This window comes from Clytia hemisphaerica, unplaced genomic scaffold (assembly GCF_902728285.1).
Source record: "Clytia hemisphaerica strain Z4C2 unplaced genomic scaffold, Clytia hemisphaerica genome assembly, whole genome shotgun sequence".
NCBI lineage: Eukaryota > Metazoa > Cnidaria > Hydrozoa > Leptothecata > Clytiidae > Clytia > Clytia hemisphaerica.
Genome location: NW_027104353.1, coordinates 517,704 through 529,505, shown reverse-complemented (window position 1 = coordinate 529,505; position 11,802 = coordinate 517,704). Strand labels below are relative to the sequence as shown.

General features: G+C 36.9%; 2 protein-coding genes across 3 annotated transcripts; both read left to right on the top strand.

Moving 5' to 3' along the window:
• Window positions 1–352: 352 nt before the first annotated feature.
• Window positions 353–2,120, top strand: LOC136818095 (uncharacterized). The gene is made up of 2 exons (XM_067074452.1): window positions 353–1,199; window positions 1,324–2,120. Exons 1-2 carry the CDS (start codon window positions 353–355, stop codon window positions 2,118–2,120), a joined length of 1,644 nt encoding a protein of 547 aa, XP_066930553.1.
• Window positions 2,121–6,554: 4,434 nt separating this feature from the next.
• LOC136818108 (uncharacterized) lies at window positions 6,555–11,438 on the top strand. Of its 2 annotated transcripts, none has more exons than XM_067074466.1 (3): window positions 6,555–6,647; window positions 8,170–8,242; window positions 8,547–11,438. In XM_067074466.1, the coding sequence occupies exons 1-3, from the start codon at window positions 6,624–6,626 to the stop codon at window positions 11,264–11,266; spliced, it is 2,817 nt and encodes a 938-aa protein (XP_066930567.1). In that variant the 5' UTR covers window positions 6,555–6,623; the 3' UTR covers window positions 11,267–11,438. The 2 variants fall into 2 exon arrangements, with proteins under 2 accessions (XP_066930567.1, XP_066930566.1); XM_067074465.1 differs by having other exon boundaries at window positions 6,561–6,647; window positions 8,544–11,438.
• The last annotated feature ends 364 nt before the right edge of the window (window positions 11,439–11,802 follow it).

Below are 11,802 nucleotides of genomic sequence, written 5' to 3'. Positions count from 1 at the left end.
TTCGCTGATGCAAGCCAACACATGACGTGCACCGCGATCTATGCCAGATTTCTACGTAAAGATTCCACTTACTCTTGTCAATTAATCTTCGCCAGATCAAGAACTGTACCAAAGGATATGTCGATGCCCAGAGCGGAATTGTACGCTGCTCTCGTCAATACTCATTCAAGTGAAGTTGTCAAAATCATTGCAAAAGTTGCACCAATCGTCAACCAAATTTACAGACAGCCAGATTGTCCTTCATTGGCTCAACAACGATGAAAAACCTCTCAAGACCTGGGTCAGAAATCGAGTAAACGAAATCAACAGATTTACCTCAAAGGATCAATGGTTCTATGTGAACACAAGCGACATGATTGCTGATCTGGGGACGAGGAAGGGAGTAACCATCCAAGATTTTTCAGACGATTCCACTTGGATCAATGGCTACGAATGGATGACTCGAGACGTTGGAGAATTTCCAACCAATACAGCCAAGGACCTTCGACTCAGCCAAAAGGACATCGCAGAAGTTCAAAAAGAAAGACAATATCAACTACATCACATCATCCAATTGCCAGATGCTGTCCAAGAAAGATATCAATATTCCAATTACGTAATTGACCCCAATCACAGAGATTTCAGCTCAGTCATTCGTATTCTTGGTTACGTAATTCGATTTATCAATATCTTGAGAACGAAGCAACGAGCTACTTCGACCAATCTTACAGATCTGGAAATCAAACAAGCAGAGACGTACTTCTTCAAAAAAGCCACTGCTGAGATCCTTCAGTTCGTTCCAACCAAAAAGTACGAACCCATTAGTGTCAACAAAGATGGTGTCTTGTACTTCAATTGTCGTATTCTGCCCTCAAACCAAATCACAATCGTTGGTAGATTCACTGAAGCAATGCTGGATTTATCTACAACATCATTCTGTGTCCCACTCGTGGATCGTTATTCACCTATCGCCTTCAGCATCATATCAGATGTTCATTGGAACAGTCGTGTTTCAAAACATTCAGGAGTAGAAACCACTTTACGTGAAGTCAAGAAAAAGGCTTATATCATCGACGGAAGAAATACTGTCAAGATCATCTTGAAGTGCTGTCAGAGATGCAAGTTCCTCAAGAAACAATCAATTCAAGCTTCAATGGGTCCAATACCTCAAGCAAGAATTACCGTAGCACCTGCTTTCTACTTCACCCAGTTGGACCTGAGTAGACCCTATAAATGTTATTCAACACACAACAAAAGAGCCACTGAAAATTTGGCTTGTCGTCTATTGCTGTTGTGTCACATCTGCAACATGTATCAACGTTATGGATGACTGTTCAACACCAGTATTTCTTCAATCGTTCATACGATTCGCATCACGTTATGGATTCCCAAAGAAAATCTTCTGTGACGAAGGTGGTCAACTCATAAAAGGTACCAAAGACATGCGTCCATCCTACAGCGACATCAAAGGAAAGCTATATCGAGATCGAGGAGTCGAAGCTGAAACTTGTCCAGTGGGTGCACACAACATGCATGGAAAAGTCGAGAGGAAAATTCGGGAGATCAATTCATCTTTGGAAAAGAATCTTCAGAACGAAAGGCTCTGCTCAATGATAGCCAACTCGATCAACGATCGTCCAATCGCCATTGGTAACCTCACCGACATTGAGATTTTTGATCTTGTTACACCTAATCGTTTAATCCTTGGACGTAATAACGATCGCAGTCCAACGGGGGAATTTCTTACAACGACAAATGCATCCAAGTTGATCGATCAAAACTCAAGCATTTACAACTCATGGTTTGAGTCGTGGTTGATGAATCATGTTCCAAAATTGATGTTCCAAGCAAAATGGTTCAAACACGATAGAAACGTCGTAGTTGGAGATATTGTCCTGCTCAAGAAAGTCAATTCAGTTTTGTTGAAGACATACACATATGGAATGGTGATCAATGTTAAACCTGATGATGATGGTAAAGTACGACGTGTCGCGGTGAAATATCGAAATGATAGTGAGAAGTCATTTCGTGAAACTTCAAGATCCGTTCGAGATTTGATTCTTATTCATTCAGTAAATGATTGTGATCTAATGAAGGACATGTATGAAATGTCCAAAACTGTCGATAATGATTTTTCTTGACTGGGGAAATTTTGTTGGTCTTGGCTGGGAGTGTAATGCGAGCTTGGTGGCTCTGATGTATTTTTAGTAAATTTTCAATAAGACAAAAAAATTTCTCAGTCCCTAGCCACAGCGTCTCATTTCACAGTCTTCTGTTTCCATGGTTTCAGTGTCACTTCAGTGTTTTGCGTTTATCAGCTTCTGTTCTCAATAAATTTTTTTTACGCATCTTAATATTATGTTCAATGCGTGCGTTGTCATTATTTTTCTATTGTTTCATTATGTAATCTTTTGTTCATTTTTTGTCAGTTTTTTTTATCAAAATCGAGTCATGGAATTCAATTTTTAACTTTGATTTTCATGGCTGGAACCCCCCCCCCGTCCGTAGGGGGGGGGCTAAAAGGTCGAGCAGCAATTGGTACCTGATTTTTTACTGTGGCTAGGGGGGACTAACCATGTTAGGGGTCACCTAATTTTTCAGATGGACCTGGGGGCTAGATTCTATATTTGGTGATTGAATTACAAGCAGCCTACCAGACCATAGGTTGGCACTTTCTCATCTTATATTTTAATCTAAGCAATGCTCAAAAACTGACAATTTGGTATCTAATATATTATCTGCAGTGCCGTAGCAATTGGGGGGGGGGGGGCTATGCCCCCAATAATTTTTTAAAAAATGGTTATTTTGCAAAATGCAAAGTTTTTCTTTTTTAATTTGTCATAATTGTCTTATAAGTGCATGTTTTGAGTGCATTTTCAAGCAATCTAGAGCTCAAATTTCAAAATTTCCCCCCTCGGGCCAAGCCATGGTTGGCCCTCGCGGTGTCACCAAACTTTAGCCCCCCTAATATGAAAATGCTTCTTACGGCACTGATCTGTAAAAATTCTTTAACCCTGTCGCATTTACTTAGATAAAAAATCTGTCTGGCTAGGGATCTGCACAAAACCTTGATAATGTAGCATGAGCCTTCAGTAGTTAGCTTATCTCTTATTTCTTAGGGCATTTATTCTATTTAGCAATAAGCTAAACTAACTGTTGTATTTGTTTGATTGTTTGAAAAGGATTTTCGAAAAAATTTGACGTGTCATTGGCTTAGGGGTCACCTAAAATATTTGGCAACCAGGGGTTACCTAAATCGTAGGGGTCACCTGAATTCTTAGGGGGCACCTAAAACCTGCTGCCAAGCCATGATTTTTCAATCGTCATTTTTTGTCATTTTTGGGCACTCAATACACAGCTATCATTTACTCGCTACCTGGTAGGTTTCCTTCTCGTTTCTCACTCACTCTCACACTTTTTCGTGTTTTTCACCAGCCATCTGGGCTCAGGCATCGTGTCTCCCTAGGTTAAGATTAGGTTATGAAATTTTTGAAATGAATATTTTTTTTTACATTTTTACGGAGAAATTTCTAGCCAATTTTTCCACTCATTTTTGGTCAGTTTTTGTCAATCTTACAGTATGTGAGATTCGTCATTTTTTTCAATTTTTTGAGATTAAGATTTTTAGATGATCAACTTTTGTCACTTTTTTCAATTTTTTTCTCAGACTAAAATTTGTCATTTTTCTTAATTTTTTGAGACTAAAACATTGTATGTTTTTCTTCATTCAGTTTGAACATGTCATAAAAGTTACAAACGCGTCAGTCTCTGTGCCCTGCCCAACAAGGGGATACTCGATTTTCAACGTTTTAGTGCATGTGGATGGCCCCTGTAGCTGGTTGAACCAAAATTTAGCGTGAAGATTTGAGACTCTATCAGAAAAACATCATAACACCTTAAATTGGTTTCTGGAGTTCGATCTAATCAATATCAATCAGGTCTTGTACTATCAGTAAAAGATTGCCATGATGATCATGTTGTGCAAAGTCAAGCAGAATTTTGAAAAACTCTTGCTTTTAGAAAGGTTTTATCAGGTTTTATAGCTATTGAATTATTATTCCACTAATACTTTTGCTCACAAACACTTTATTTTTCTAAGTAATGAGAGAGAGGTTCTACAAGGTGAACCTTACTTCCTTTTTTATAGCTCAATTGTATGAATATTTCTTGTATAGACCAGCTGCCCATAGTTTTATTGTTTGTGGTGGGTGAAATTTATAACAGTTGAGAATTTAGAGCTTGTCTGTATTTCATTTTTGCCATAGTGTGTCATCCAAATTGACCTTTTGGCCAAGTGTTGGCAAATTTGGTCTGAATGTTTCATTTTAAGAACTGCTATCAAATTCACCTAAAAAATCTTTATTGCTGAATTTTCAGTGAAAATGCCAGGAGATGGTGATTTCTGAAAATATATATTTTTTAATTCTAGTAAATAAGTTAAGTTCAAAATCTGCTTATTGTTTCTTGATTTCAAATGAAGCCTAATGTAACGTCTTAATAAACTATGGGGAAGATAAGTTTAGCTTTTACATCTGATGAAAATTTTCATTTCAGAAATGGAAAATACTATAACATCTTCAAAAAGTTGTCAAATGGAAACAGATAAGGAAGAAAAGAAGACAAAATACTTTTTCTATTACAGTAAAGTTCTTTTTGGAGAACTGATAGGCAAGTTGACATCTGCCGTCAAAATTTGCAACAACTCTATCTTCATTTCATTGAAATGTAATCAAGATCGAAAGAGAACCAAAGAAATCTTGCGCTTCAATTTTTCATTAACTAGTAAAGATATTGAGGAGGTACATGTCCATTTCGGCCGATCACCTTCCTTTGTTGCTATAGAGACATCACAACGATTTGCCAAATGTGCATGTAAGAGAATTGGTTCTGATGTTCTACACAGCGATGGTGACGTTAGGAAACGATACATAATACTCTCTGGTGAAAAATTCTTAGACAGTACACTGGCCAGTGATATTGAGCAATGTAATTTGATCACAACTTTGTCGAGTTGGACTCGTGTTCATTTATTGTCACACCAACAAGCCATAGAAATGATAACTCAAATAAGACCCTCTTTCCAAGACCAAGTCAAATGGCAACAGTTTCTGGAACAAAGTAAAAAGAATTGTCAAAAATCTTCAAATATTCAAACTTCACTTATAGCTCAAACACCTTCAAACCAAGAAATCTTCACCTTTACATGTAATAAAGTACGTTTTGGAAAGCTTTTTGGAACTTCACATCAGCCTGTTAGAGCCATTGAAAGCCGTTTATATTTCACTTTTAATTGTGTAATTGCAAGATCCAAGAGGAAAATTTTGGAAAAGTATACTTTTTCAGTTGGTCCAAGAGATGTGAATAATGTTTATGTTTATCTTGGTCACATGCCTTCGTTTCTGGTCATTGAGACAACAAAGAAATTTGCAGATGTAGCTTGTGCACGTATTGGACAGAGAGTGTTATGTCCAGGTTCAAGTGATGCTAAACGGCGTTATTTATTTTTGATGATCGATTCACAGTATAGCTCAACCAAAGAAAAAATTGACGAGATGAAGGAACTGTTTGAACGATTTATTTCTCCTTGGACACGACTCATCATCCTCTCATCATCTTTAGCCATCGACTTTTTGAAAGACTTGTTGTAATAATCACCCCATTCAGTATTTTGGCGTAATTTGTTTAGCGAAACTAGCGGCCCTGTTTTATTTTATCTTATGGAAGGAATTCTTGAAAAGGTATCAGACTAAATGTAAATGTAGCTTAAGATTTTGTATTTTCATTTGTTTATAAAGTAGTCTTCATAACTCAAACTTCTATAACTCGTTTGTTATCTTAACCCGGACAAATTCTGGCACTTTGAAAGTTTCTTAAGAAACTCTTATAAAAATCAAACTTCTCATGTATAATTCAGCATAGCCATTATCTCTCAAAATATAGTTTATTGAATGGGCTTTTGGAAATAAGGCTGATTTCTGTTTCAAGTGTTTTTTAATAAATCATGAAAAATTATTCTAAAAATTTACTTTTGGGAAATCCAAGTTATAATTGTATATAATTTGTTTATTTTGAACGACTTTATTAAACTTTCTTTTTCTTGTTTTTTGATATTTTTGTGGTTGTCTGAAGGTATGAAGGATCTGTTGGCTGGTTGCATTTTCAGATGAATCCATTTCATTCTAAACTAATTCAGCTTAACCAATAACACATATTATTACCAGCATGATAAATCTTGAAAACTAAAACTGTTTCATGCTATTTTCTATCGTCAAGTTCTATTTTTCAAAAATAATCTTAACAATAGACAGTAACTGTGAGATTTTTTTTACCTCCCTTCTTACACACAAAACCCATTCTTATTTTTTTGATAGTTTCCAATGAATGATTATTTTTATTTAGAATATTTGTATAATTTGTGTACTGTAAATTTGTCAAATGTGATATTTTGAAAGAAAAAAATTTATTTACTCTTCTCTCATTTTCTATTAACATTTTAAAATTTTCCATACTGTAGTGCATAGGTCCATCAAAATTAAATTATAAATTACTCGAGTTCATATTTATTTATTTCTTTCAGAGTTTAAAATGAAATAAAAATAAAAAATATCAACAAAGCAAATACACTGACTGGAAACATCACCAGGATGATCAACAGTGGAGAAAGCCAGGTAAGGCAATCTGTCAATTGAAATTATATCACTCAGGCAAGTTACGGCCTGTGCAAAGAATTCGATAAATCGTGACGGCCGTGACGGCCAGTTGTTCCACCCCTTTTTATGGGGAAATTTTTCGTTATTTTTACTTTTCATATTAATACCTTTCTAAAAAGTCCTGGGCCAAAAATTCTGTTTCAGCCATTTTGGGAAATTTAAAGCAAAACACTTTTTGCTGACGTCAGCAAAAATTAGAAATACTAATATCTCCTGGAATATTTATTGAAATGAGGTCAAATTTTGTGCAAAGGTAGGGTTTATAAATATCTTTCATTCCCAAAAAAATTTTTTTCAAAAGATTGATGACGTCAGCAAAAATCAGCAATTTTCATTTTTCCTAACAAAATGCTGACGTCATCAGTTTTTTGGAAAATTTTTTTTTGGAAATAGAAGATATTTATAAACTCTACCTTCGTACCAAATTTCAGTTCATTTGGATAAATATTTCAGGAGTTATTAGCAATTTAAATTTTTGCTGACGTCAGCAAAAAGTGTTTTTCCTTAATGGCTGAAACAGATTTTTGGCCCAGGACTTTTTGGAAAGGTATCAATATGATGAACATAACTCAGTAAAAATTTCTTCCAGAAAAGGGGTGGAACAACTGGCCGTCACGAGTTTTATGATTTGTTGGATTTTCGTGTTGGTTGTCATGGAAATGACGGATATTTTTGACATCAAAACTTAAAATGCCAATAATTCCTGAAATTTTTATCCAAATGAGCTCAAACTTTGCACATAGGTAGTGTTCATGAATATCTTTGATTTCCAATAAAAAAAATTTCCTATAAATTGATGACGTCAGCATTTTTTGAGGAAAAAAGAAAATTGCTGATTTTTGCTGACGTCATCACCTTTTTGAGAATTTTTTTTTTTGAAACGAGAGATATTTACAAACCCTACCTTCGTACCAAATTTGAGTTCATTTGGATAAATATTCCAATAGTTATTAGCAGTTTAAATTTTTGCTGACGTCAGCAAAAAGTGTTTTTCCTTAATTTTATCAAAATGGCTGAAACACAATTTTTGGCCCAGGACTTTTTGAAATGGCATTGATATGACGAGTGAGAAAAACCAAAAATTTTTCCCGAAAAGGGGGTGGAACAACTGGCCGTCACGCATTATTTGATTCGTTAATTTTTGCACAGGCCGTAACTTGCCTGAGCACTATTATTATTAGATCAATATTATACACATGACGTTGGATGATTTAGGATTTTCATTTATAACCATCGAAAATCCTTGCTATAGCATTACCTAGGATTTCAAAGATTTCAGCACCAAAAATTTCTAAATCAACTCTATTAATGGTTTGTGACATTTGTTCAAATTTTGGTAGTCTTTTCATAACTTGAACAATTCGATGATTATCGGCTCTTTTACTTTATTATGAATGAAATTTGATCAAGGAAACTTGAAACTCATTGTTTCTCAACCCTGTACTTTAGGGTAAAAGTTCAAGATTATGTCCTTTTTCAGGTGAATGAAAACCACCACCAGCCAGGACACCAACCGAATCGAAATCTTCCAACGCAAAATATACCTATTAATCGTAAGTGAAAAAAAGATTTATAATTCAATTTTTAATTGGTAATCATTCCTTCACCTATTGTACCTCTACAACTTGAATAGATCGGTAAATCCCATTGAACAAACTTGTCTTATAACAACAAAAATCCGTCCTGTCATTTTTAATGCCTTGTTCACAACTACAGGAATCGAATGTTTACATTCGAAAATACATTGAGTTTAAAACCTAGACGCACTCTTACGGGAATTTTTACAATCAGATGGTCTATTTAATGTTTTTAAATTTTTAAGTATTTTAACTTTCATATCTATTTTTTTCCTAGCAGCAGAGAGAGGAAACTCATTCCATCAAAATGGTCCCGTGAGTATTATCAATAACAATACAACCTCAACACAACAATCATCTGCAACCCCTTCCAGAACACCGGAAGCCACTTCTTCTCTCAAAAAACTCGGTCGTAAAAAGAAGCTGGAAAGTCCAGCACTGATGACACATCCTGTCATGGTGCCATCATCTGCAAACAACAGCCACGTCATCGTCAAAAACCGCTTCAAACACATCAAACCTACTTCAATCGTTGGTACCACTGTCACTGCAAATAGTGTAGAACCGAAACCGAAGAATGCACTTCAAGCATTGGCAGAGTCATACGTAGACGAGCCACCTGCCAAACAAATGCGTACAGAATCTCCTTCAACAAGCACGCTACAAAGCTTACAACAAAAAGTGAAATCTCAACAAATTATCTTACAGCATGCTACTGCTACCGCACAGCGTCAACGTCTCTTACAGCAAACCACACCAGCCGTCTCATTGACTATATGCCCGAACTGTCGTCGACCCGACACGTTGTCAGTAGATAAAGGAACAGTAAAATGTAACAATTGCAATCGCTCTTACGTCTCTCTAAACAACACAACAGTTAGTATGCTACCACAAACATTCTACTCACCAACTCCTCACTCGGTAGTCTCTCAACGGTTAGCAGCCACTAACTCATCTTCACCTTCTAAGAATTTGAGGGGTGCAAAGAAACCAACGGAAACGATCGATTTGATTTCAAGTGACGAAGAAGAAGAGGAAGAAGAATCAGATGAATCAACCAATAAGAACGACGAACATTCTTCTACTACACAAACAAGAGACAACACTACCGTTTCATGTAATAATACCGAAGCAACAACTTCAACCAACTCGACAACAGTTAGAAAAACAGACCAGATGAGACTCAAGGGAGGAGAAATTCCCAACAATAATAACACTGGGAACGCCACATCCGCCGACAGATCAGCATCCACCCCTAGTCCTTCACCCGCACAAAATACCACAAATAAGTATATTTTTAACAGTGAGAACGCTATGTTTGGTGAACTTTACGGCAAAGCAGTGATGCCAATCAAAGTGACTGATAACCGAATGTACTTATCTCTCGAATGTCATATTTACAGAGATAACGTTGCTACAACAGAGAAATATACACTCTCAGTAGGCTCCAATGATGTCAGTCAAGTTTATGTTTATTTTGGAAGGGTGCCATCTTTTGTCGCTATAGAAACAGCCAGGAAGTTTGCTACTGTCGCGTGTAAGAGGATTGGTAAAGAAGTATTGTGCCCAGGCTCCAGTATCCCAGAGAGACGTTATATTATTCTCGCTTTGAAAAACGCTTTTAAAAATGACGCGGAAGCAGATTTGGAGCGACAGAATTTGATAGCTGCTGTAACACCGTGGGCTAGAGTTGAGTTGCTTTCTCATGCCGATGCTATACAGTTAATCAGTCAAGCTAAACTAGAAGTCAACCAAACGGAGGTTTGCTACGGCAACGCGGCCAAGTTGAACGGCCCGATCGAAACCATCCTAGTTTATCCGTCATCTTTGAAATCCGGGGGTATTCCCATCACCAACCTCGATGTCGAATGTTTAGATGAGGGAACCTATTTAAATGATATTATCATCGATTTCTATTTGAAATATATTTGTGAGACACTAATGACTCCCGAACAACGCGAGAAAACGTATATATTCAACTCGTATTTTTACAAACGTTTGACACAGAAGGCATCCAACAAAACGGATCCCGCTCAGATCCACGCTCAAGTGAAAAAATGGACACGTAACGTAGACATTTTTCAAAAAGATTACATCATCATACCCATTAATGAGCATTGTCATTGGTACCTAGCCATTGTTTGTTTTCACGGCCGTCAACCGGTTCATTTGGAGAATGCGGAAAATGACGAAGAAGAAGACGATGATCAAATCGAAAATAGCTTTTTGATGCAAAAGACGACCGGTACCGAAGGGATGGAAGGAAGCGAGGACGAGGAAGCACCACAAATCGCTAACTCCCCAGATCCTTCCTCAGATGCTGACGCTGCAGTTTCAACGACAAATCAGAACACAGATCAATCATCCGATCAATTATCGACGAATCCTCTCCCGGTTAACGCCTTAGCTACTCTACCTTCTGAGGATCTACAAAACGCACCAATGCTTCCGCCCGCTGACGCCTCCACCGCAAACGGTGCGATAAACCCTGTCCTAACGCCCGCCAATGGTGTTGAACCGCCCAAAGTTGTGAAAGAAGTTCCAAAACAAGCTTATGATCTTGAGCCGTTCGAGCGTCCTTGTATTCTCATCTTTGATTCGTTAGTTGGAAGTGGGCACTCTCGTGTATTCACAAACCTCCGTAATTATCTGTCACAAGAATGGCTTAGCAGAAAGTCATCTTTAGAACCAAAAGTGTTCAATAAAGACACAATGAAGGGTTGTTATCCTAAGATCCCACGTCAAAACAATGACTGCGATTGTGGTGTGTTCCTTCTACAATACGCCGAGTTCTTTTTCTCCAAACCGATACGTAGTTTTCGTATGCCGGTCAATCTGCAAACTTGGTTTACCGTACAGTCGGTTACACAAAAGAGAACTGACATTAAGACTCTGATACACAAACTAGCTGAAGATTACCAACATTCAATAACTGAACTGAAAGCATCAAAACCCAAAACAAAGAAGAAAACTGTACCTTCTTCTTCTTCCACTACTTAAACTATATTTATATTGTTTCGAGTTGTTTATACACATTTTTATCTTCATATACTTTAGCTCAGGTTAGTTTTTTATTTTCTTATTTGAAATGTTGACATTGATGTGATGTGATGACCAATCAGCTTAACTGTAGGATGGCTATACTTTAACATTCCCAGGGAAAGATTCTTGGCGCATTTCTAGGTTCTTTCCGTTGTTTTTTTCCGGGCATACCGGATTTTTTTGCTGCATACAAAACCGCAGACTAACCGCTTAACAAATTGAAGATACTTTTGGACCTACTTAGAGTGCGGGTCTTTTTCTGTTGGCAAAATGAAAATGGGGAAGGAGAAAGTTTAGCTATCCTAGGGTATATAAACCCTGGAGGTAGTTTGTCAAACCGGCTAACCAAATATCTGACCTGTATTTTTTTTAAAGTGGTGACCTTAAAGTTTACTAAGTGCTCAACAATGTGGGTGTAAATGCACCGAGAGTGTTAGATCTATTTCTCCTAGGATACTGATGATGTTGCGCCGTTGGACGTTAAAGTTTTAACA

What these genes read in the sequence shown, in the direction of transcription:
- LOC136818095 (XM_067074452.1), top strand. Translation starts at nt 353, where the DNA reads ATGATTGCTGATCTGGGGACGAGGAAGGGAGTAACCATCCAAGATTTT. An exon ending in CTTCACCCAGTTGGACCTGA is followed by an intron (nt 1,200 to 1,323) that starts GTAGACCCTATA and finishes GTTCAACACCAG; the next exon opens with TATTTCTTCAATCGTTCATA.
- LOC136818108 (XM_067074465.1), top strand. Translation starts at nt 6,624, where the DNA reads ATGATCAACAGTGGAGAAAGCCAG. An exon ending in TCAACAGTGGAGAAAGCCAG is followed by an intron (nt 6,648 to 8,169) that starts GTAAGGCAATCT and finishes GTCCTTTTTCAG; the next exon opens with GTGAATGAAAACCACCACCA. An exon ending in GCAAAATATACCTATTAATC is followed by an intron (nt 8,243 to 8,543) that starts GTAAGTGAAAAA and finishes TTTTTTTCCTAG; the next exon opens with CAGCAGAGAGAGGAAACTCA.